The sequence below is a fragment of the Mesitornis unicolor genome, unplaced genomic scaffold, assembly GCF_000695765.1.
Source record: "Mesitornis unicolor isolate BGI_N332 unplaced genomic scaffold, ASM69576v1 scaffold13844, whole genome shotgun sequence".
Taxonomy (NCBI): domain Eukaryota; kingdom Metazoa; phylum Chordata; class Aves; order Mesitornithiformes; family Mesitornithidae; genus Mesitornis; species Mesitornis unicolor.
Genome location: NW_010179487.1, coordinates 2,479 through 29,302, shown reverse-complemented (window position 1 = coordinate 29,302; position 26,824 = coordinate 2,479). Strand labels below are relative to the sequence as shown.

The 26,824-nt window shown below is 41.7% G+C and overlaps 1 protein-coding gene across 1 annotated transcript; it reads right to left on the bottom strand.

Annotated features, from left to right (window-relative positions):
- Positions 1-55: 55 nt before the first annotated feature.
- KDM1A (lysine (K)-specific demethylase 1A) lies at positions 56-26,824 on the bottom strand (the record flags this gene model as incomplete). Its single annotated transcript, XM_010182805.1, has 16 exons — positions 26,665-26,824; positions 21,664-21,723; positions 17,291-17,424; positions 15,475-15,553; positions 14,423-14,515; positions 13,553-13,659; positions 11,596-11,677; positions 10,040-10,134; positions 6,269-6,411; positions 5,648-5,738; positions 4,809-4,943; positions 3,465-3,538; positions 2,670-2,781; positions 2,143-2,275; positions 546-733; positions 56-170 (listed from the first exon to the last, which is right to left on the bottom strand). Coding segments are annotated over exons 1-16 (1,792 nt in total), but the record flags the coding sequence as incomplete, so codon positions are not given.

Genomic DNA, 26,824 nt, shown 5'->3' with positions numbered 1-26,824 from the left:
AATCCCTAACGTTCTGGGATTCTGTGAGACAAAAGCAGACATGCACCACAGCTACCTTTGTAGAGGTTCCAAAAGAGGAAAAGTTCTCCTCTGCTTGCAGTAGTGCTACCAACATGACCAAACAAATTGACACTTGGATCCCAGAAGACACGATCAAAACACAACACAACCTAGAGGCAAAGAGAATCAGGAGTTAGGAAGAGCGCACAATACAAATAAAGACAATTACACTCATTGATGTTTATCACTGGAAAGGTCAAGAACGGAAAATCTGGTTAATATATACTGCATGTATGTAATACATAAGGTGTATACCTATACTACCTTCCGTAGGGTAGTAGGGTCTCATCATTTACAAATTAGCTGGTTAACAAGCTAGTGCAGACATACTGAGTCAATATACTTCTGAAATTTAGCTAATAATTTTCAGCACTAAAATCTAGCAGAACGGCAGTGGAAAACATGCTCTTCCTCTCATCCACCATACACATACTACACACATTTCAGATTACACCTATCGCAAGCTCCCGCAAGGGCCGAGTCACCTTGTTAAGGTTGCCAAATCCCATCCGCTGCACTGCGGATGTTTTCCACTCAGGAAGAGGCGGCACAAACTGCACTGCTGGGGGCTGCTGCTTCAGCACTCCCAAGGGAAGGGTACACAGCACAGCATCGCACTTGTAAATGAAAGTCTGGCTGGTAGAGCGGGTATTTACAGCTATCACTTCACAGCCTGGAAAGGGGAGAGAAAAACAATCAGTTAACAGGCCAGGAGGCAAGAGCACTGGATTAAAAATTAAAGAAACTACTATCTGGGGATCCTGGTGGACAGCAGGATGACCATGAGCCAGCACTGTGCCCTTGTGACCAAGAAGGCCAATGCCATCCTGGGGTGTATCGGGAGGGGGATGGTTGGAGGGCAGAGAGGTTCTCCTCCCCCTCTACTCTGCCCTGGTGAGACCGCATCTGGAATATTGCATCCAGTTCTGGGCCCCTCAGTTCAAGAAGGACAGGAACTGCTGGAGAGAGTCCAGCGTAGGGCTACAAAGATGATGGAGGGAGTGGAGCATCTCCCTTCTGAGGAGTGGCTGAGGGAGCTGGGTCTCTTTAGTTTGCAGAAGAGGAGATTGAGGGGAGACCTCATTCATGTTTATAAATATTTAAAGGGCGAGTGTCACGAGGATGGAGCCAGGCTCTTCTCGGTGACAAACAATGATAGGACAAGGGGTAACGGACACAAACTGGAACACAGGAGGTTCCACTGAAATTTGAGAAGAAACTTCTTCTCAGTGAGGGTGACAGAGCACTGGACCAGGCTGCCCAGAGAGGTTGTGGAGTCTCCTTCTCTGGAGACATTCAAAACCTGCCTGGACGCCTTCCTGTGTAACCTCATCTGGGTGTTCCTGCTCCGGCAGGGGGATTGGACTGGATGAGCTTTGGAGGTCCCTTCCAATCCCTAACGTTCTGGGATTCTGTGAAAACATACACACCAGTTTACAATAACAATTACTTAACTTGTAGGCAAGTGAGTGCTACTGGCCACGTACCTGAAATCCAGAAAGCTACATTCACACAGCGTCTGAAAACGAGCATGCTGTGGTTCATTGAGGCCAGTAAATGGTATTTAAATAGATGTATAAATAAATAGCAAGTAGAAAGTGAACCTTTCATTGAGTTGCTCTCCCAGCTGACAATTTCCCAAGCCCAATGTTTTGAAGAACAAAAAGATATATTCCTTCCATTTGTTTGAGCCCACATTACACTCATTTCTACATCTAACAGCAAATCCTGTGGCACCACGTTTTAAGCAGCCCACGACCTCTTACCTCAAACACTTCAACCAGTGAAGTAAAGAAATGAGAGAATGAATGTGAACTTGAGACAGTAAATACAACTGAAAAGGACGGTGTCAGACCAGTCACAGAAATAAGCAAAAAAAAAAAAAGCATTAAAAATTAATAAATCTCTAACAGCTTCCTACACGATCAATCACAATAAGAAATGTGGCTGTTTATCTCACCAAAAACATAAAATGGGAGGGTTTTTATGAGATCTTCACATCTGCTTCCAGAAGCACCAAAATCTAATTTCTGTGATCATTTTCCCTCAGGCCAGTCTTCCAGAGGAGGGGGTTTCATTTACCTGACGCTGTATAGCGAACCTGGCGAACTGCTGTGTTTAATTTAATATCCAACCCTTCTGCCAAGGCTACAGGCACACAGGAATATCCATTCCTCACAGTCAAGTGACTGCCTGTGAATTCGAAGTCATCATCCTAAAATGAAGATGCATAAAAAGCAAGCATTTATAACAAAATCACAGAATTCAACAGAAAATAATGAGCCACTCTACATAATGGCAATTTCTTTTTCTAAAACTGTTTTTCAAAGAGTGAGTCAAATTTGAAACTCTTTCTGTTTAGTAGTTGAGTAATTTCAAGCATAGGAACTTTCAGCAGACAGTGTTACCAGTGATTGTTTTGGCACTAACTAAAAGCCATCTGGAATTTCATCACCAATCAACACGTAAGAGCTCAGTATCTGTATAAAGCAGAGCACTTAACTGTTTAGGAACTATTACTATTAACATAGAGAAGCTTCCACGAGAATGAAAGAAATGCAGCTTGTTTTTAGCTTATTAATTTTTGAATGAATATATTAATCAGCTACCTGGTCCCAGTGCTTCAGTGAAAGAGTAGACAGGGGCGTAGCATTAGCAAATTCTAGGTTTGCAAAATGCCAGTCAAGTATCTGCCTGTCTCTTGATGACAGATAAACATCACTAGAAAAAAAAAAAAACCACACACAATATAACACATCTAATTCGCTAGAATAGCATGTAGCAAATGCACGGCTTTTAAAAAACTCATTCACAATCTTTGTTGTTTGAGTCACTCCTTAATGGAGACATAAAAAATAGAAAAAGAACACAAGCAGATTCTGCTTCAAACATCTGGACCTTTGTGAAAGCCGAGTAACAACAACCAGCTAATACATTTTAAAAGGGGAGTTCATGTAAAATATTTTAAGTGAAGCTAGAAACTTAACTTCAGTAATAAACAAAGTTACATACATAATGGCTAAAATATCATGTACGAAGACGGTGACTAAAACCCTAGTGTAATCACACAGAACACCTTATTATATTCTGCCAAAGCAAGCAGGATTAGTGTGCTATCATCACTGATGAGGACTGAAAATCTCAAAGGCTTCCTGAGGTGAGGCACTGGTTACAGCAAGGACTTCTACGATAATGCAGAACCACCTTTTTTGCCTGAGTCTCCTCTGAAAATGAGAAAGATGACTCCTAAAACTGAGGGATCTTAGACTTTGTGTTTGTACCGTCTTAACCCCTTGAGCTACCATAATTAAAAGCAAGCACACCACAGCATTTTTGAAACTTGGTGAAAAGTAGGGAAAAAAGCTTCTTTCCTGAGTATTTATTTTTCTAGTTTGTATCTTTACCTTGGTGGATTGGCTTCAAGTTCTTGCAACTTCTCTTCCAGCTTTCCTTGTGTTTCTGCCAATTCATCATACTCCTGAGATTAAAAGCTAACATTAAAATCAGTTTACATGTAAAAGGACTTAAAGACATCATGTAGCATCAGACTAGACCAAATCTCAAGAGAAATCAGTGGAAGATTCATGGTTTTAGTGGAATCTAAATTGAGTCCTCTATTTTTCCAACATTTAATTCAGCATATTTTGCCCTTTTGCTGTTTGAATATATAGAAATTAATGCCACACCACAGGAAAGATGAGTATGCTAGTATTTTAGAAATTTAAACACTCAAATCTGAAGAACACGAAGGTCCATTACAGTCCTGTATTTTAAAGGTTCCTATGGTACCAAGAGCTTTTTTGTATTGCACAAAATGTTACTTCTATGCTTCTCTATCAAAGATTATAGTTAATAGCGAGTTTTTCAAATAAGAAGCAGTCATGCAAAAGACAACAACATGATCTAATTCAAGATTTTTCCACAGTTTGGGTTTTTTTTTCTTATTTTAAAAAGAACTAGTAGAAACATCTATAAAGGCAATGATCATTGACATGATGATTTTCCTTCAAGGCAGAATAATTTGGAGTGTCCAGTAACAGCAACAAGAGCAGAAATGTGTTTACTGGTGACAAGATACAAGAGATCCTGCTTATGTATACACAAACTGAGTTTCCACATCAAATGTGTGTATCTCCACCTGAACAAGTAGCTGAAAAGTGATCCTGGCTTCTATCTGGCCTGAGCCAGCACAGGGTGTCTCACTGTCAGAAAGAACAGGTTTTAAGGTCTCCTTTTGAAAGCGTATTCCTACATCATGATACATGGGGGATGGGACAGGACTAAATCTGCTTGGCATTACAGAGCTCAGTAGACAACAATCTTTGGATATGCACAAATCTTTTACTCAGGAAACTGCTTTTTTTATCTTCGAGAAAGAGCATCTCTCTCCAAAAAACAGCAAAAAAGTTATTTCCAGAGTACTGTGAGCCCCAGCAGTATTAAAGATCAAGTCTGACCTAAAATTTAGCCTTCAAACCACTAAATGCTGCCTGACATGAGCCAGCACAGACTGTTACCTTAAGTCGAGCCTTCATCATGTTAATGCTCTCCACCATAAGCCATGAAAGACTTAAAGGTCCTTAATGCAGCCCTGTTATCAGTACCGCAATCCTGAGTTACCATCACTCACGTTCTCCTGAGTACTGGGTCAGAGTGAGAGATGTGGAAACACCGATACTGCCTGGTTTTCCCTGGCTGCTGAAGTCCTCAGGAACCCCTGACTCAAGCCCTGCAAGTGTCAGCCCTACCTTGCAAAGTGCCGTCAGGTCCCGGTGCTTGCTTTTCACAAGGAACTCTGCTGTAATATCCCGAGGTGGCTTCACTTCTGAGGCCTCCTTGTACTGCTGGTGAAGTTCTTTAATCTTCTCTTTTAAATTCACCATCTTTTTCAGGTGGAGTAGGAAAAGGGAGAAAGAAAGGAAAAAAAAATAAAGATAAGGGAAAGTAGATTTCATGCAAGTTACCATGTAAAATGTTGCTCCTCTCCAAATACATCGTTATACCAAAGAGATGTCCTCGATTTGGCAGATGTTACTTATATGCAATTCTACGTCCAAAAAACCACAATAAATACCACCTACTCCAAAACAACACGGCTTAAACCAAACATCACTGATTTCTTACAAATCAGTTGCAAATAACTTAGGATATGAGAGCTGTCCTCAGACATTCTGTATTTCAGGAACTTCCACAGAGAAGACGTTATCTACCACAACCAAAACCATTCTAAGCAGACCTGTTTCTACACTATAAATCAAATTGTAACTGCAACAATATTTTAAAATTACCCCCCAAAAGCCTCAGCCATTTTCAGCATCTCTAAAGCAAGCTATGACACAACACTTGATTGTGTCTGTCCTCTCCCTTCTCCCATATTTTTGTTTTACAATCCTCTGCCTAGTCACTTATGTGCTTCTCCTCAAAAGCTGAGACTCCTTTGTCATAAGAGTGCTTCTAGGCAGGTCTGAGATGAACAGATATGCTTAGGAAGAGCATTAATGTCAACTGTCCATGGCAGTTTTAGTACATTTTGCCACTTTCCAAAGAACACAACGCTGCCTTCTTGTTTCAAATGTCACCATCTGACCTTGTTAAGAAGATCTTTTAATTCCTCCTGTGTTTTGACAATTTTTTTCCAATGTTCAATCTGCTCATCCTTCACATGCTTCTCCTGCAACCTGGAAAAGTGAGACTCAGTTCAGCATAAAATCCTAATGTTCTTGAGAAAACTCATTATCACAGTCTAATTAGTGTAATGCAATAAAAGCACATAATGGGATATTTTAGTAAATGCTTGTACAGCAATTAGAAAATCAATACAAGTTTCTGTAAATAAGGGATACTTGACTAGCTAAAACATCAATCTGAAAGTACCCACTATTATTAAAAAGCGTATTACAAATGTCATTAACTTTCAAGTAGCGTAAGTGTACACAAAGCATGTACACCAATTCATATTAAGACAATTATCAGTTACTGTAAGTAGTGATTTTCAGGAAGCTTTCAAGAAAAGATGTTTGCTCTTTTAACAATTTTTGGCATATTTTGCTTCAAAAACAAGAAACACATACACAAATGAGAACACAGCTGATTACACAGCAGTATTAAGTAGGTAGTGCTTCTCCTAGAAGCATCACAATTGTTTCAGGTATCTTTTGGAAAATCCTCCATAAAATAGGAAAGTCTGCCATAAAGAGAGGTCACTTACTGTATGACAACCTCCAGAGCCTGACCTAGGGAGACAGGTTTATTATTGAGAACATTAAAATCCAGTTGATGACTGAGGTAGGAGGTGGCTTCCAGCAGACGATTAAATTCTTGCTCCACCATTTCATCTTTCTCTTTTGGAACCTAGGAGTCAAAATAACAAACTTTCTTAAGGATCCATTCATAAATACAAAAGCAAAAATATAGGTCACCAAAGCTCAAAGTCTGAAAGACAACACTTGAGTAGTACAGAGAAAACATTACAAGAAACTGGTGCAATGACACAGATTACTTTCTCCAGTGCAGTCTAAACTGACACCACCTTATAACAAAATCAAAATGCTACCATTTCCCAAAACAGAGGCATGACAAAGGCATGGTACAGGTAAATTCTGAGAGCAGTGTTTAAAAAAGAGGAATAACCATATGCCCTAAACTAGAATGACACTTAAAAGAGTACAGTGAAAAAGTACCTAATAGCTCTTGTAAAAATAAATGTAACACCTTTAGCCTCTCAAATGGTGAGACATCAAGGGCTGTACAGCACGAAGTCACTTTGCAAGGATGGCTGGCCAAAGAAAACAGAGTTGAAACCAAGAAGTTGGACACAAGAAGGCAACAAGAAGGACTCTCTACATACACAGCAGCTGCCAAAAAGTCAGGATAATGCAGCCTGCTGCGGAGCCGAGTGGGAATGGACATGGAGACGGTTAAAGCACTAAATTCCTGTTTGTCTCAGGCTTCATGGGCAAGAGCAGCTCTCAGGCACCCCCAACTCTCTTCTCCTCTCAGTGTAATCTCAAGAAGCCGAGGAATGGCCTGACAGAAAACTCATGAGATTCAAAGGCAAAGCCTAGAGACTGCACTGGAACATCCCACGTACCAGACCAGACAAGGACTGACTGCCGGGCACCAGCTCTGCAGAAGATGATGTGAAGATCCTGGGGGACAAGAAACTGAGGCCAGCATCACAAAATGCACTTCCCAGCACTGTGAAGTCAGGATAAAGAAAGGGAAATGACTTTTCGATATTCACACTGTCCACCTTTTCACAGCTGACATCAATGCCTTGTTCAGAAGCGGTGCAGGCAGCAGAACTTCCCAAAGCCAATTCAGACTCCTAAATTTGTAATTTTTTTGGAGGAAACCAACTCCTCACAAAGATCTGAAACTTGGAATCATTAAGAACCCATCCCATGTGCAGAGATTTTGATACCATCTTCATTTCCTCAGAGAGAAGTCTTTTGTAATTAGGTAATACCATGACAAAGACTAAAATAATAACTGCACTTTAGAGGGGTGGTAACTGAAGGTATAAATTGCTCAATCTTGGGTTGCCATACAGTTGTGAGGAGCAAGACAGATTTATGCCTTCAGTGCAGAGCTTAGTGATTGTCACAGATGGAATGATAGACCATGGTTATGATTTAGCAACAATTTAAGATTTATTGAAAATGCAAGGTGATTTTAGCATTGCTTAATCATAACCAATTTCTATATTTAAGGTGATTCAGAAAAATAGATAGTAATACAGTAATTTGGTTACAGATCACAGAATGACAAGTTTTAAGCTAACCTACATTAAGGTGTCATATATACATATTTATGTATACACACACACAACATGCAAATAAACAAAAGATATTTGGTACCAATAGTTTATGCATATTTAATTATTTATTTATTGTGGTACCAAAAGTCAGGTTTTTAGAGCAAATATTCATGACACATTGACACATCTCAGCAGGCGATAACTGAGTATCAAGGAGGGCTGGCCTTGCCCTGGCCTTGCGGCGGCTGTTGGCAAACGACCTCAAGGAATTGGTGCCCAAGAGGGGTCCCAGTTCAGATGCTGCCCACAGCCCACTGCGATCCAGGAGACTGGGGTTGCACATTTATAGGTCTCCGAAATAACTGACTTCTGTCAGAACTCCTGAGGCCGCAATTCTTATCAGATGATCTAGGCTAGTTTTTGGGGCACAATGAGCCTCAGGTTTGTTTCCCAGGCAACAGGAGTTCCAGGCGCAATGAGGGGGTGCCAGATCACCCCAGGTCACTGTGCTGTACCAGGACCATAAGGTACCAGATCATTCTGACTCACTGCCTCGGTAAGCAAGAGCAGACAACGTCGTCTTGTTTTTAGCCTATAAGGGCTGATGCTGATAGAGAATTGTGGCGCCTGCGATGAGAACTACGTTAGCTGATGTTATCATCTCAGTGCGCCCTAACAGGGGGGTGGCACCCCACAATGACGAGGACATACACTCAGTGTAGAACTCTGATGTACTTTGCCCTTCAGTAAAATGCAGGTAATGGAGAAAAGCACAGACTGGCAGGAACCGTCAACCATTGAAAATATACTTGCGTAGATGTGGAAAGCTGTCGAGACAGTAGCCAAGGTATGAAGAACATCCGATTATTACTTGTCCCTTGACTTCTAGATGCATTTCCTGCTTTAGATGCCCAAATTATTATCTGTTATTATATATAGTTTTCCAAGGAGATCTTTGATGTTTCCTAAGATGGCTGGGGAATTACCTAATTTAAAAGCTACAACTCGCCTCCTGACAAGCACCATGAAGTTTGCTAAAATGACAGAGGGAGAGGTGGAACATTAGCGCTCTTTTGAGAAAAGAAAGGCTGTGCTCTTGGCTGCTACTGGTGCACAGTAATTTGCATAGGGATACATCTGCCCCACTGCAAGATACTGAAGAGTTACTTGGGGAGATGCTGAAAATAGCAGGGAAAACAAGACCGTAGTATGTTACATGCAGGACCAGCTTCATAACACAAGAGCAGACTGACTGCAAGAACTTTCCCTGAGCTTATAACAACATTCTGTTCACTGACAGAATCACAGTGTGATTTGGGTTGGAAGGGACCTCACAGCCCCCCAAGCCCAACCCCCATGGGCAGGGACCCCTCCCCCAGCCCAGGCTGCTCCAAGCCCCGTCCAACCTGGCCTTGGGCACTGCCAGGGAGGGGGCACCCACAGCTTCTCTGGGCAACCTGGGCCAGGGCCTCACCACCCTCTCAGTGCAGTAAGAAAAGATGCAGGTGCCAGGTTACAAGAAGTTTGTGCCAAAGATCTCTTTTTCAGGCCTCTAGCAAGAAGCCCTGTATCCTCATCTGTCTTCTGATAGAAGGTAGTCTTAGCAGCACATTTTAAGATTCAGGAGGTAGGAACACTTCCAGGCAATATATGTGTAGGATTCATCACTAAACTAAGACACATCGTCTCTAACAGCACTCCTTGACACTACAGCAGAAAGAAATATAGCTAAGTTTGTGCATCCCAGCTCTAGACATTATTGGTGAACTGCTGCATGCACTCAACCACCTGACATTGGTTGGTCCATTCTTTAAAAAGCAACAAGTAGAATAACCAGAATGAGCGGCTTTCAGGAAAAAGGAGTAGCAGCAGCAGCAATACAAGCTGGAGTGCCAGCACAGCAGACACTCATTTCAAAGAAGAGTGAGACAGACAACTGTCTAAGGAAAAACAGTAATGAATTTGGGATGAACAAACAAGAACTTAGCTTCCACAAAACCTCTGAAATTCAAAGTTAAAAACTCATGTGGAAACAACAGGTTTTAGAAGAATAGGTGCAGACATGCTAGAATATTACTACACTGCTTAAAAATGGACACACACTTCCATTATTCCTCTTCCTTTTCCCATAAGCTACTTCCTGCTAGACCAATAGCCTGGTAGCAAATACATTGGAGATATTTCTTTTTAAAAGGTTCACGGAAACAGTATCAGACTTACAGCTTGTCCATTTGCTTCATAAAGTGGACATTTTTGTTTGATCTTAGCCAGTTCCATATTCACTTGTTTGCTGACCACAGCCATGGGATTTCCTCCTGGAAAACATTTTGTATAGTTACCCCCTGCAAAGTTTGTCCACAATTAAATAAAAATTCCATAGTTAAGGCTATTTCAGAGACCAAACATACCAGCTCCAGTGCAAAATGCATTCTAGTGTAGTGTAATACTGCTAAAGGTCTGTTCTTCACAGCAATTCTTGCAGCAAGGTCATAAAAAACCCCTATAACAGCCCCACAACTTGCCCACCAACACTTAAAGGACAGTATGTAAAAAGGGCTGATTATTATAAAAGCAAAGTGCTAGGGTAGCAGCGATCTCAGCATGATTTGAGAGCTTACAGCTATAAACTTCTCTTCAAAACATTTGTGAGCAGTGTTAAAAGGCCAAGGGAAGCTCCCACAGCTGCACAGGAACTTGAGGAGCTCCTGAACGCATGGTGACACGGCAATGGAGTTCAGTGGGACTCCACCAAGGGACACAGTGACTATAAGCTGTGAAGATGAACCACGTACACCAGCAGTACCTGGAAGACATGTAACTGAACAGATCAGAAAGCAATCGAAGAGACTCCACGTAGAAAGACGAGGAAGGCAGAAAGCACTGACTTCAAGCATAAGGAATCACTGAACATCAAAGCCTCTTAGTACAGTAAAGGAAAAGAACGGATACAAATGGGAAATGGCACAGAGAAGAGGCAACATGGATTTCCTCCACAAAATTAACTTTGAGAACAGTTTTTCAGATCTGGCTTCCCGATGTTGTGACTCCAATCCAAGCAAAGCCAGAGCCTCGGTTCAAGTTAGAGGGGGTTGTTCAGCCACCCCAATACCTTCCTGTCTTCAGAGAAGTGACTGAACAAGCAGAATGGAGCTTTGGATTAGGTCTAAAAGAGTTCATTTTTCGAGTTCAATAACCCACCAAGAAAATAAGCTCTTCCATGATTTACTAACAAACCCAGAAGAGATTCCATAACTTCAGCCTTTCCCCGTTCTGAACCACAAGCTCAGTCCCTTCAGTATCTTCCCTCCTCACAACTCCTCCAGGGTCAGAAATATGAAGGATGCCCTTCAAAACCATCTCCTTCACTACAGGAAACTTTCTTTCTCCATAGCATATGTTGCCTCATTCAAGTGCAGATTACTCTGGAAATGCCCATGATGAATTAAATATAAAAATATTACAGTCTTTCACTAGGCAACCTTAAATCTGCTTTACCAAGCCTGTGTAACTTCGATACTCTGGAAACAATTTCTGTTTGCAATTTAATAAAGATTAACCATAAGAGACAAAAAGTTTTGGCAGTCAGTAAAACTCAGTTAGGTCTTATTACAAGTTTTATAATATTATAATATTTCACTGCATTTCCACACTAAACACCTGCCCATCTTCTGAGCAGAGTAAGTGGCATCAATAACTGATGCCATCCCATAAACCAGCACTTGTGTCATTTTGTCCCATGATTTTCCTTCCTGTGTCTTTTTATTTTAAAAACTCACCAAGTCCCGTTACCACCATTGCTCCTAGATCAGCAACGTAGTTCCCTTTGCGAAAGGTAGCAACTCTTCCTCCTACTCGGTCCTTTTAAAAGCACAATATATTAAACCTAAGGTAACATTCAGCAATACATCTCACTTAAATATGATCACTGAAACTGCTACAGAACATGGTATAAATATTCTTTTAATGCTTCAATAAATAGAATGCACACTTTTCCAAGGACCTCTGGAAATGAACACTTGATCTGAATTAATTTGCCTACACTAAGGAATGAAATGTTTAAGTTGCACTTCAAAAAAAGAAAAATAAAGGAAAGAAAAAGAAAACATACGCCTAACCGGATTTGGACAGATTTATCTCTATTACAGCAGGATCCACTGTGACTCTAAAATGAATCCTTCACTGTCCATGGATGGATTACGTTACCTACGAGATTTTCTCCTACCGCAAAATCCAACAGCTACACAGGAAGTGCTTCAGCTGTGCTCGTGAAAATTCAGTTTTAGGGTTAGACAAACCATCAGCCCATTATTCCTATCTATTTTCCACGGAAGAGCCAGCTGTCTATCAAGAAGACAACCATGAATCAACATCGCACACACTGCTGGACCTCAGGATCGCGCTTCCTTTCCTGACACATTCAGCTTTATAAAGGCGAAAAAAGAAGCCACCTCTCCTCAGTCCAGCCAGCAGGATGGCACCAGAGAGAAACATCAGGCACAACTGGGCAAAGATCCCAAAAACCTACCGATTCACATAAAAACATCATGTTTGCTTTTTAGTAATTACATCAGCAATTCAGATGCATATAAGCTAAGAGTCTAAAAGTTACCAAAAAAGTGAGTGGACACTAAGAAAGTACCACCTGAATCACTGAAACCATAATGCGAGAAAACACCAGACAGCCTTAAAGAGTAAAAATAACCCAATACAAATTACTCAAGAAGACACACAGCAGTCTCGAGAAAAATGACTGAAAAATATTCTGCATTATTTTAAAACAGCCTCTTGCCAGATCTACATCTTAGTTATAACAAAGATGTGCAGAACAAAACCCAGGTTACAGCACAGATCTTTCTTCCAGCTACAAAAATAACCCCCAGGATCCTCCAAAAACCAAAATAAACAGACCCTAACAACACATTCAGGTGAGCAAGAAGTTAAACTGCTGCGCTCTCCTTTGCTGCAGCGGTGTGGATGACGTGAAGCACAGAGCTGGCAGCGCTTCTACCCTAGCAACGAGAGCATCAACCAGCAAAATCAAGAGCCTGAAATACTCCTCTAATTAAAAAAGTAAACAGATTTCTTTAATCTGCCCTAGAAAAGTGCCAGGAGCAAATACACAAACAAAATTGAGTCAAGAATTAAAACATAAGATAAATTCCAATTTAATTGGCCAATGGATTTATTTATTTTAAAATTAGTATCAAGCAGTTCTCAATTGATTAGATTATATGAAAAAAATTTCAACTTAAAAAAAAAGATTACATTTAGGGCTGGATATAAAAAAATACCTTATTACTAGAGGAACAATCAGCTAGTTCATGTACAGCAAAATGTAGCTCTATATCACTTTAAACCCTTTGTTAAGCACACAGTAATAAACAAGGGAAGAATTAATGTAGACTTAAAATGCGCAAGAAAAATCTCCTGCCTGACACTGTATGGCAATTCCAAACAGTAATTCGATTTAACATGGAAGTTCCTGCAATACAGACCTGTGTTCTGCTTTCCACTGAAAAACCAGTTCCTAACCAGGACGGGAAGATCCCAGGCCGTCACCACTGGTGACACCAGCACCTGAAGACACTGTCGCTCACGGGGAGTATGAACTCGTCCTGTGAGCCAGGTTCGGCACTCAGAAACTCACCCTGTGACCGCCCGACCTTGTGCTGCTGCTGGACTGGGCACTGCTTGAGGCTCTGTACAGAAGTAAAACAGCACAGAAATTCCTACCCTGGCTTCCAGAACCGTGACGTCCATTCCAAAACTCTGCAACTGGCGAGCTGCTGCCAACCCCGAGACTCCAGAGCCGATAATGATCACCTTTCCCGTCTTCTTGGCTACAGAGAGGGAAAAATAAGCAACAGACCCTATCTGTACGTGCATTACTACATTATTAGTGGTCACCTTAAAGTTGCAATTAAGAGACACCAAAAATGAAAGCGCAGATTCCTTCTCATCAGTTGTTCTGACTCAACAAACTCTTTAAATAAAAATAGCCACAGAAAGAAAATTGAAGTAATTATGTACATAAAACGGTCACAGTAAAACACTTGACAATTTTCCTTAATGAGACAGGCACAATAAAAATACACCAACACCTTGCATCTGTGACAAGGAAGAAAATAGGAAGAAAAATACTTCTGAAGACCAATTGTTGGGAGAAACTGATTAATTATTGTGGGATACAGTACCACAGATCTACTTCTTTCTGCTACAGAAAAATAAAACCTAGAAAGGACAGATAAGTTCAGCACTTGTAAAATTAAAACATCGTATAAGCACATTACAGATGTAAGTGCGTATCGTATTTGTGTCTCGTTATTCAATGAGGAATGAGGATAACTCAATTAACGGTGACAGCCACTGAATTATCCACAGATCTGCAAACATTTTCCCCTCCCTCTTAAAGTGATTTATTTAAATACATGGCTTCTCCATGCCAAAATAAAGCACATGAACACCTACAGCCAGATGGGTTTCCAGCCTTTTTGTATTTTTCTCAGCACCACAATCCTAAAATCAACACTCAAAATTTTGTCCCAAAAAATCCCAGAATGATAAACCAAAACTCCAATTAGAAACAATTTTCAGGTTCCTTACTTGGAAGGGGCTTCACTCTCTTGTAGATACCAAAGTTGATCAGACCATGCCGCTCCAGATAGCTGTGCACTCTGTGAACGAGCACTGTATCACCTACAAAATTGTCATGATTTGAAGTTATTCTGTACATTCAGCACCACATACGCACTGACAACAAACTCGCAAGCAAATGTGTCACAGCAGTGACCCAGCAAAGCCTCACTGACCACAGGCCTTTCTGCACTGAAGAACCTATCTTCTCCAAGAGGTTCAAGTTTCCTGGAAACCACAAGTTGTCTTCCATGCTAGACTACAGTGTTGAATACTGCCAAAAAAGCTGCACAGGACATTAAAAGCTTTATTTATCTAGCGTGGAAAAACACCTTTTCTGAAAGAGACTGCTTAAATCCAGAGATTTTCACACAGAACTGTAGTGTGATTTACCAGTATGAAGCCAATCCATCAGTGGAGCACTGAATTCTCATTTTTAGTTTTATAAACAATTATTCACTATTCTGCAATACTTGCCAGTGTAACTGGATTCATTTCAGCATTATTTTCTTCCTTAATTACTTTTTCTTTATGGCTACCTTCAATGCTTTTCCAGTTGATTGGGCTCTTTTTTGGGAAGGGTGCAAGCAATCACTCCTCCTCCTTTCACTGCCTTCTTTCATCATAGCCATGCTGCTCAAGTCTTATGCAACTTTTTAATGCCTTCCAGACACACTGTGATTAAGAATTCTTCACAGCTGCGAACCACCGTGAAGTTGTAAGCACACCCTAAAAGCTGCATGTGAATTCACTCACAGGAAACATCAGTAACAACCCATCTTCTTACCAGCTTTTTTGAATTCTGGGAGGGATATGTTTCTTTACCAGACAAATGAACGCTTAATAAACCTGAAACAGAAGCATACCACAACATCCCATTCTGTACAGGAACACTCATGGAGCACCACTAACAAAAGGCCCCTCTGAAGTCCTTGATTCTGAGCTGTTTTCCCCAACTAAAACCGAAAAATAACAGCAATGACACAGGCAGCGTGGTTTGGGCAGTAAAAGACCTGACTTACTGTTATAAGGTGCTTCTAATTGCTGGATTGTTGCCTCAAATGTCAACTGAATCTTTGGGTTATCCAACCAGAGCTGCAGCTGCATTTAAACAAACAATAAGACATGTTATACTAAGCAATACAAAAAAGGTGTTTTCCACGTGCGTGTGTGTTACCAGTGTCAGGAGATGAAACCCTCTGAGGAGTTTCATTGTGGCAGAGCTGTCTGAGCTGCACTGAACTGCGCCTCCAGTGTCCTGCAGGTCCAGTCCAGCTCATTTGCACCTCCTGCACAGTTTAAAGTGAGTGGAAGTCCCGCAGGTTCACAATCTCCCAACTACGTGCACTAGAAAACAGGCACTGCAAGAACACACCTACAAAACGCAAGTGAGTGCTCGCACATGCAGCCTTCCCCCACCGCCTTCATATCCCAGCCAATTCCTGGCTTCAGCGGAAGGATTTTCTGCTTCTAACATGTTTATAAAGGGATTACTCATGACATATTTTGAGCAAACTGTTTTTCAAACTTTTTAGCTTGTCTTGATCTGGTTTTACGCAACTGGAATTCAGATTATTCTGCTTCTGAAGTGCTCTTCCAAGAAAACATCATCTCAACACTTCCCAAAAGTCACAACTCGGGAGATTCCACAGGAACAACAAAAGCCAGTTCAAGAAGGACAAGAACTGCTTGAAAGAGTCCAGCAGAGCCACAGCAGATGCTGGAGGGAGTGGAGCATCTCCTGCTGAGGAGCGGCTGAGGGAGCTGGGGCTCTTGAGCTTGGAGCAGAGGAGACTGAGGGGTGACCTCATTAATGTTTATAAATTTGTAAAGGGCGAGTGTCAGGAGGAAGGAGCCAGGCTCTGCTCTGTGATGTCCAATGACAGGACAAGGGGCAATGGTCCCAAGCTGGAGCACATGAGGTTCAAGCTGAAGATGAGGCCAAACTTTGTCAGTGTGAGGGTGCCAGAGCATGGCCCAGGCTGCCCAGAGAGGTTGTGGAGTCTCCTTCTCTGCAGACATTCAAAACCCGCCTGGACATGTTCCTGCGTGATCCAGTCTAGGTGATCCTGCTCTGGCAGGGGGGTTGGACTGGATGAGCTTTCAAGGTCTCTTTCAACTCCTAACTTTCTGTGATTCTGTGAAACTTCAGGCATGCTTGCCTAAACTCAAGTGAATGAACTCCTCGATTAATTATTTGAATATTGTCCCTTCTTTCTGTATTTTAAGTTGCGTGGAAGGTTTGAATTGGGCAGCAATGCTACAATCAGAAGCAGAATTTTGTTTCTTCAACATTACAATTTCTTCTATGAAATCAGAAGCTGGAAAAGTAACTGCACTGTGACTGCCTTCATGTCTCAGTGTTACAGCAAAGTAAAAAAACAAAAGCTCTGACCTCTGTCTTATTCTAAGCAACAATGTATTTGACAGAGTATTATTTTTCACATATTCTACAGACTTCTTTAAGCTGAGACCAAATAATAGAACATTTGCACCAGCTTTCTGCTTATTTCATTTTTAAAAGCTGTATTAGCTGAATCGCATCACTTGGAAGGTTGTTATGACCATGTTTTGGATACCGTAAATATTCTATGGATTCCTTTTGCTGCCTCATAGCAGTGCCCCAGTCAAGAGCTGGATAACACCTCCCTTAGCAATGGGAAGTATGACACGATGCCAGAAATGAAACCCCACCATCTCAACCCCCAGAAAAATCTAACAACTGTTAGACACTGTTTTTTCCAATCAAAACCACACTGTGGTAACTACCAAGAAGATCTTTGCAAGGTACACAAATGTCTTACCCTTTTTCCATCAATACTTTTACAATAAACTTACGGTGCGGTTCCTGATGTACAGAAACACCTTCTGAGTCTGCTGTGGCCCACTGATGATATCAGGGAAGCAGGCGGCTTCTTGAGACGTCATACGGTCATGGGGAAGTCTGCTCTGGAAAGCTGCACCCTCTACACCTACAACAGGAAGAGGAGTTGTCTCCAGCACTGCAACAGCAACTGCTAAATACGGATTTTGACACTGCCCTTCCTAGCCAGCACATCTAGCCATGAAGCGATCTGAGGGACAGTTTCACGTCATGCTTTCATTTATCTCTGCAAGGCATGCAGCTTCTCAAGCCAACAGTTCTTTGAATGACAGGTATCATCCAGGGCTAACGAAAAAGCTATACTAGAGGGAAAAAAACCAAACCAAAGTGAAAATTAAGGGGGGCAGGGGCACATATCAGTAATACGCAATATTATATTAAAAAGACATAGTATCAGTGACACGTAACTGCTTTAGATGCTGTCCTTCATTTGTGTGGTTTCTAGTTTCTACCAGCACACAAAAAGCATTTTTGAACCTGTTCAAAGTCAAAATATCTGTAAGATGCAGGCACAATGCCTACAGCTCCCTCTCACCTGCTTCTCAAGTTTGCATCTGCCCTGGACTCATCAATCCATCTTAACTTTTCCTTTTGCATATTCTATATATTCACAGCAGGCAGTGAAATGAAATACAACCCTACTTAGGCTTTTCCTGTGTCCCCTCCCCAAGTGCTGCCTACAATCAACAGCTCCATATTTCTGACTTCTCCTTTTAAATGCTTCACATGTCAAAGACTGATGTTGAACACAAACGAGAGACATTTTCTCTACGGAAAGACTTAATTCATGAAGGCACCTGTACTTCGATCAATTCAAACACTGGCAATGAAGTAATAATACAGTTATGGACCCAATATTTCTCAATCTCATTTGAATGTTATACTATAAATCAAGTAATAAGCCAAGACTCAGCTGTGTAAAATGCTATAGCACAAGTGAATACAGAAAGCAAATCTTGCAGGCACAGCAAGCAAAATGAAATATCGAGATGTGAAATAGAGCAAGAACAACATAAATCTCCTATGTGCTAGGAAGTGACTTAAGATCAAGACAGACAGAGGAGAGGATGTTCAATCCAGAAAGGTACAAGCCAATACATCCCTAGGGAAAAAACTCCCACAAGTAATGCAGTAAAGATTAAGATCATTTGCTGAAACTGGAATTGTTCAAAAGACTATAACAAATATCAAAGAAAATATAAGCTCGCAGTGTGTTACTCTAACCAAGACAAAAATTTTGTTTGAAAGTTTGAAGTTGATGTGCAGAGCTTCACGTATCCCTGTACTGGGGAGAGGAATTCTCTTCTTTCAGTTCTGGTGCAGTCACACACACCTTGAACTTCCAATCTTTACATCCCCAAGTTGGAAAAAAAAAAAGTTAAGTAAGCAAACAGTTGTGAAGCTAACAGAATTAATTAATAAGAAAATATTAGAATATCTAACTGTGTGATGACTCAAGGTATAGCAAATTGTCTATAATCATTTACAGGAATTTTATAACAGGAGGAAATTAGTAACAGAGGCCACGGAGCACTGCAAGGAATTAAAACTGCATTAACAATAGGAAAAGTTGACATCCCCATAACGCTTCTCGACACTAATATCCAGCTATGGAATAGAAACCCGTAGCTCTGCTAAAATTTCTGCTTCTCCAGTAATAAACACCCCTAGCCCTTTTGCTGTTCTTCAGTCTAACACTGGACCAACTGCGAACTCCGTAAAACTGTGCATGTAAATCAAACCAAAGTTGCCAATTCATAGAATCATAAAATGGTTTGGGTTGGAAGGGACCTCACAGCCCCTCCAGTCCAACCCCCATGGGCAGGGACACCTCCACCAACCCAGGCTGCTCCAAGCCCCGTCCAACCTGGCCTTGGGCACTGCCAGGGAGGGGGCACCCACAGCTTCCCTGGGCAACCTGGGCCAGGGCCTCACCACCTCAAAGGAAAGATTTCTTCCCAATATCCAGTCTAAAACCATTCTCCCTTGTTCTATCGCTACCTGCTCTTGTAAACAGTCCCACCCCAGCTTTCTTGTAGCCCCTTCAGGTCCTGGAAGGTCGCTATAAGGTCCTCCCGCGTCTTCTCTTCTCCAGGCTGAACACCCCCAACTCTCTCAGCTGTCCCCATAGCAGAGCTGCTCCAGCCCCTGAGCATCTCCGTGGCCTCCTCTGGACCCGCTCCAACAGCTCCATGGCCTTTTTGTGTTGGGTTCTCCAGCACTGGACACAGCACTGCAGGTGGGGTCTGAGCAGAGCAGAGCAGAGGGGCAGAATCCCCTCCCTGGCCCTGCTGGCCACACTGCTGGGGATGCAGCCTGGGATGGGGTTGGTGTTCTGGGCTGTGAATGCACATTGCCAGCTCACACTGAGTTTTTCATCAGCCAACACCCTCTGATACTTTATTTACATTAACAAATCTTAATTAAGGTTCTAGATCATCAAGTGTTAGCAAAAAGCTCAGCAGCACAATTTTCAGAGAATGGCCAGTTAAACACAGGTTTGAAGTGCTGAACCTGACTCTCTCTTACAGGCTGTTGCTAAAATGAGTGTGCAACCTTCTCCAGATATTTGCTACAAAGCATTGACTGTCACGCAGTCATCAACTACCAGGAAACTCACAGACATGAGGATTTCAGACAACTTGCCAGTTTCTTGAAAAGCTTTGCAATTTATTTCTTAATATTAAGAAAGAAGCCGGAGAAATGGGCTTGCGAAGAACTCCAAAGTGGGGTTCTTTCTTTGTGCATTTTCTGGTTGGTGTTTTTGGAAGTTACAAGTCTTTTATGGCATGACCTGAACTTCAAAACTAAAATGAGTACTGGTATGTAACAAAACAAACAAATAAAAACAAACCAAAAGAAAAACCAAATCCAAAAAAAACCCACACAACAGAGTTTGACACCAGAATTTAGGGCAAGTCTAAAAGCCTAGCTACTCTTAGTGAAGATACAATTTTCTTTGGCCCAACCACAAGATCTTATAAGAACTAAATGTCCTTGAACTTCCTTTTGCAACTGCACAGCTCAAGGTTAAATCGATTTCCGGCTGACTAAATCCTCCCCATCCCACACCCTCATTGCTCGTGTTTCAGGAAACACCACATTAAAGGGAGCACCAGTCCCGACCTGCAGACACCATCTTAGGGGCAGGCAGCTCTAAGGATGCAGGAGAGGCTCTGCCTGAGCTGGGCACACCTTGCCTTCACACACACTCGCACACACACTCGCACACACGCTCGCCAGTTCCTGACACTCGGCATCAGCAACTCCTATGCTCAGGTTTTGATTCTCTTTTTCCCCACAGAAGAAAACTTGAGGGACGCTGCTCGTTTAAAGACTTACTGAAACTTCTGCAGATGCAAAACACTCTGAAGGAATCAGGCAATTGCTAAAGCATACCCTAAGCATATACATACAATGCAAAATACACAGAAATTCCAAGCAGGCAATGCCTTCCTGAAAATGAAATTATCAGTGCATCATTTAGCCCACAATCTGTAACAGAAACTGTGTAAGTGGCAAGATCTAAAACGTAACCAGGCTCCTTTACTTATTACAGCAAGGATGCATTCTCAGATGAATATCTTTAAGTTACATTTGCTTCAATCTCAACTTGGAGGTACAAAATAGGTTCTGGAGCCTTCACCTCCTTCAACCTAACCCTCAGTCCTCAAGTGAGAGCAGAAGTGGTAAAGCTGAAGTAAGATTTTCAGTAGCACTTCAAGTACTTAAGAGTAAAGACATCAATTCTGCAAATTAAGCACTAAGGGCATGCTGCTAGCATCAGTACTTGTGTCAAATGGCAAATGCATCTCACAATCCAGTCCATTGAGAAGCGGGCTATGAATCTCCCCAGCAGACAAATCTCCTGGGCTAACCACTGGCACACAGCTCAAACACAAATCCTTTCAAAAGAAAAAAGCAAAAGCAAAGGATCAAAAATGTACTCTGTGCTATATTTCTTTAGCAAATGAGAAAAAAGGTCTACCGTGGTGAAGCCCAGAGCTTCTGTGTCATTCCAGGTGGCAGAAACTGGCTAGGTAAGAAGTAACTTTCTGCACACTTGGACTCCTCTGAACATGGAGAGGAGTGGAGGGATGAGAGATCGGCCTGAGGCATTTCAACATAGGTTAGCGTCCTTTCTCGCAGGTGGAACAGACCTCAACTGAAATGTGAAGATAGCCCCTCACTTTTTTAACAGGCTGGTGAACAACTCCTGCCTCTCTTGCTAAATTCTGGACAACCACACCCATGCGCACTTGCAAGCATCAATCCCTAACTTGGCGGCTCTTGCTACTAAGTGGCAAGCATCAAACGCCACCCTCACCTGATGCTTGGCCGTCTCCATACCCTCCAGAATTGTCGTCTTGAAGTCCTCCTGCTTGCCCTGTGGAAGGAAAGAGGAGAACTCAGGGACCTTACTCCATAAGTTAAACCACACTGGACATAAAGGCCTCGCAGTTGGCGTTTTGGGTATTAAATTTCACCAACTAACTAATCCCATTTTCTGAGAATCCCATCTTCTGGAACCTAGGTTCAGGGCACCAAACTCTGCAGTCTTCTAAAGTGTTATCCATGTTACTAGAACACTTTACATCAGACTTTATGGGAAATAAAGTAGTACACAATACGTAGCATTCCTGGTGGCTAAATACTTATGATCAACTAGGCTAGGATTTGAATAATAAGATTACATTTCTTACTACCAAGATCTCGTGGATGGATACCATCAGATTCTATGGATCTCAAACCATAAGGATTTGATAGTCTTGCCCTTGGTACTCCTGAGTCTCCCCATATGTCGGCAGATAGTTTGAACTTTATTTTATTTTATTTTTATTTTGCCATAAACCCTTCCTTGAAGCTTGATGACAGAACTCTTTTGGAAAGGCTCAGACCACTTATTTTGGCTTCAGTGACCTTGACAGTCCAACAGTACGCTAGTGTCCTAACACACCAAGACCACCTTTGAAGCCAAGTACAGGCCAATACCATTGATCAGTAATGTGATCAATACCCCACACTGAAAGACATCAGTCTTTCAACATATCCAGGGCTGGAAACACAAGGAAAAGCAAAGTACTCATCTGAAAGATCTGAAAAAGCCTCAAAATTACCTTAGCCTGCACGCAAGTCCTTAGTATCAGCCCTGACAGGACTACAACACAACCAGAACCGAGCATTTCTAGCAGAGATGAGTACAGGTGCCATGTCTGCAGGAACAAAGCTAACAGGTCACACGCTGCTCATCGTCACCAGAGATGCCAGCTCCAAGATCAGCTGGTGAGTGATATTCTTGCACAGCCGGATGTCTGCCTACAGCCCTGTCACCTGCAGACAGCTGGAGGAGTAGAACACGGCATAGACAGCCCAGCTGCTCCTGTACCAAGGCTCCTTCAAACCAAGCACTTCAACTTCAGCAAATCAGGTGTTTCTGAAGCCCAAAAAACTCCCACTGAAACAAACCGCTGACGGAAAAGCAGCAAATGCAAGAGTCACTTCCCAGAGCAGAATTGCTCAAGAAATCCTCTCCAAGCAGGCAAGAGCAAGATCTGACTTGAGGCTGAACACACAACTGTTCCCATTGCTCTTCAGAGTCTGGGACTGGGCAGGCAATTCTGTCCAAATGCAGCCTGAGAGGCTCCTGGGGGATACTCTAGCTAAAAAGAACTTCATCTGAACTACATTTAATGCAAGACACAAAAATGAACCAAAATGTTTTCATACTTCAATAACCTGGATTAACATTGGGAATGCTGTAACATCACACATCTACAGCTAAAATAAAATAGGAACTGAAACAAGACAGACATTTTCACTTAGCTACAGGAGAGAAGCAATAGTCAGTATTTTATATAATAAATTTATATAATTATATAATTTTCCCTACCAGCAGGGAAATTCAGAAACTCAGGAGAGATTGGGACAAATAACTGTATTTTGATAGGCCTCGGCAGTCTTAGTCAGGATCCTTTGAACTAATGCATCTGCAATCACAAGAGAAAATTCCTCGCTTCACCTTCACTGCAAATACTTTATTTTGCTGGGAACATTACAAGATCTGCTTCCAATCTGAGAGAGACTAACACAACGCAAATGGGAATATTTACACTGCAGCACAGGCCTTTGATTTGCAGGAAAAGTTACAAAGCTTCCAGGAGTTAAGAAAGTGAAAAGATGCTGACATCAGCCTGGGGCATTCGTTGACCCTGAAGTAGCACTGACAATGAGTAGAGGGGACAAAATTACTCTTGGTTTACTTACAAAAATAAATCAGTATTTTCTTCTTCTGGTAATAACAGTTAAACCATTTCCAATGTTAGGTCAAAAAACAAACAAAAAAAGCATCACCGTTACTGCTTGCTTGGACACAATTCTGATGCTGTGTGAAAGCCAGGCCTGCTGATGCAGTGCCTCTCCTTCCCCATCCAAAGACATGTTCCAGCTGCAAAGGAACAAGGCAGGGAACTGCTAATCCATGCTAACATCACATTTTTATTGCAGCTAAACACAACGCGTGCAGGAACAGAATCTGCTGAAAGGCTCAAGGCAACAGATGAAGACCCATGAGCCATAAGGAAGAAGGTCTACAAGGAAGTTCACTTCATCAAATCATCTGCTGCCTTCAAATAAAGAACAGAAGCACATGACTGCCAATGAGTACTGAATTTAGTCAGAAAAACAGACGAGTCAGATGAAAGACAGAGACAGAGCACCACTAAGCTGGACTATTCACTTGACATTAATCTGAATTGTATTCGGTCTCAGTTCCTCAGAAAACAGCAGCAAGGAACATACGACTACCACAAAGTAAGAATACTGACCAAACTAAAGAGAGAGGAGTTGGTAAAGAAAATATTTAGGAAGCTATAAAAAACAAAAATCCAATTTAGTGAGGGCAAAAAAAAAAAGATCGTTAGAGGAGAAAAACTAAAGAAGCAAGTTCCTTAATTTCAAAACGGATATTGGCAAACAAGAACATAAATGTTACTCAGCACTGAAAGGGAGTTTGGAAGCTTTTTGCTACCAGACAATATTCCTCAAGTAAAAGAGGGGAGAGATACTCTAAGGAAATTATCTTAATTGTGAAAACATGTTGCACCTTTTAAAAATGATCTGCAGTAACATGAAGTAAATCTTGCAAACCCAGACTGGAACAATCTGCACAGCCAAATCATCTGGAGCCCCCCCAGTTGAGTGCATCAGTGAAATCCACCCACAGACAACAGCATTTTGCTGTCACGTGGAGTGTGACACTGAATGACATCCTTCTGCTGCAAGGACAGACTGTGAAACATCACCTCCTGTCCACCAGGACATTCTGAAGTTGGCACAATTAGGCTTCTCAACACAAAATTCATAAACTAGAACATGACAGCTTTACACCACCACTACGTTACTTCAGTTTTTGCAGGCTTTAAACATATAGCGGAAATTATTAAGGTCTGCAATGAGAATAAAGTAACTGTAATACACAAGCTAGCTTTTTGCATTTTGTTAATTTTCAATATGCAATCCCGCTCTAGTACTACTGTCCTATTTAATATTTCTTATTGGACTTATTATTTAGCTTCAAAGGAGTGACAGAAAGAAAACCTCAATTATAAACTTTACTTCTACAGACAGCGGACTCCATGCCTCTTCCTGCTTACAGCTGTTTGAATCAGAAGTTTCAATGCACTTGAACAACCAGCATAAGATGACCTGATGCTCTTGATGCCTGCATTAATGAAGACAAAGATAGAGAGATCCACTGATAGATAGTTTCAGAAGCCATTAAAAATACAGCAAGACCATCTATGGGATCACAACTGAAAATGTGGCATCTTCCTATATCATTGCTTCAAGAGTATCATAGGATTTCTAGGAACAGAGAAAGGACATGATGACCTGAATCCTACTTACTTCTAGGCAGCTAGATATAGCCTGTTTTAAAATCAGCTATATTTAGACAATTACATACAGTGCTTGCAGAATTAACTGCTTAACAGACTGCTGTGTGTATAGAATAGCTTGAGTCTGTCACTGCCTCTCTTCCACGTTCCTTCCTTCATGGGATAAAGCACTGTACTTCAGTGATTGTGCCTCAAACTGATTGCAATAATCACTCTTAGAGATACAAAATGGCATCTGATAAATACCAAAAGTGTATTAATATTGGGTCTAGAGGGTTAAACCTAAAGTTTAAGCTAAATTAAATAGTAAAGTCAATATTTTTTTTTAATTACACCTATTAAAATGCCATTTTTGATAGATGAGCAGTTCTAGGGGCAGGGAGCATTTTTATCTCATTCCAAATATTTCATATATTCATTCCAAATACTCAGCTCAAGTGTATGAGCTACACTACTGCTGCATCAAGCAAGGAGCCAACAGTCACAACAGAGAAGAGATTACAGGAGTAAATCCCAAGAGATTAAAACACAACTGTGGCTTTTGACAAATTTTCTGAAACTGATGGTAAGTATTCTCAAACTGACATCAATCCCGTTGTCTACATCCTCAAACTCGAAGCCAATTAAGAGCAGCAAAACCAAAAACTAAGTTACTCACATCAGTGGCAAACCAGCAAGAGTTGAACTACTAAATTTCAGCTGTTGTCTAAACCCAGCTTGCACACACATTGTGAAATCTCTCCAACAGCTCAACTTTGCCAAAGCAGGATTTTGTAGAGCGATACACAAACATCAGACCTAACTGACAGTGGCGGCTGTAAACGCAACAGAGGTACAGAATGGACAGGGTACTGCTAACACCGTACATTTCAAAAGCTGCTTTCTGAACAAGACTGACCAAAAACCTTCCCAATGTAAAGGGAAGCTTTCCAACTCTGTCAGAGGTAAGTAGGAAAGCACTAAAGTTAAGGCAAACGGTATCTAACTGGAACTTTAGATCAGATTCATAGCTTAAAGCCACAGGAATCACTGTAGATTAAATCTGGTGTCCTGCATAGCACTCCCCAGTAAATCTGACCTCTTTTCTTTCCAAGGCTTAAGCGAATGTTGGTACATGAGCAGGTGCGTCAGCTGAGTGCCAAAGAGGCCGCTGTGGTCAATAAGCTTCCAAAGACAATTCAATAAGGAGCATGAGCATCTATTACGAGAGGTTTTGCTTAGTCTGGATTGTATCATGCACATTCCCTTCTTTATGAGGCTGCTCTTCTGTGTTTTTCCCCTCCTTACACATCCAGGGCCAGCAAAGAGAACACCGGTCGAGAATCATTCAAAACCAGATCCAAACCAGACACAGGATTCATGATGCTGCACCTGATCCTGCTTCATTTCTGGCAATGAAGCAGGTAAGCAGCGTCAGAGGTCTCTCCACTCACCAGATGGCTCCTCCGGCTCACTTTCGTTCTCTTCTTCTGCAGGAGCTGGTGGAGGCGGTGGTGGTAGTTTTTTCTCTTTCTCAGCTTTAGCATTTCTCTCTTCTTCAGAGTAATACTCATCTTCTGACAGGTTTGCAAGACTCTCATCCATCTCTCTGTA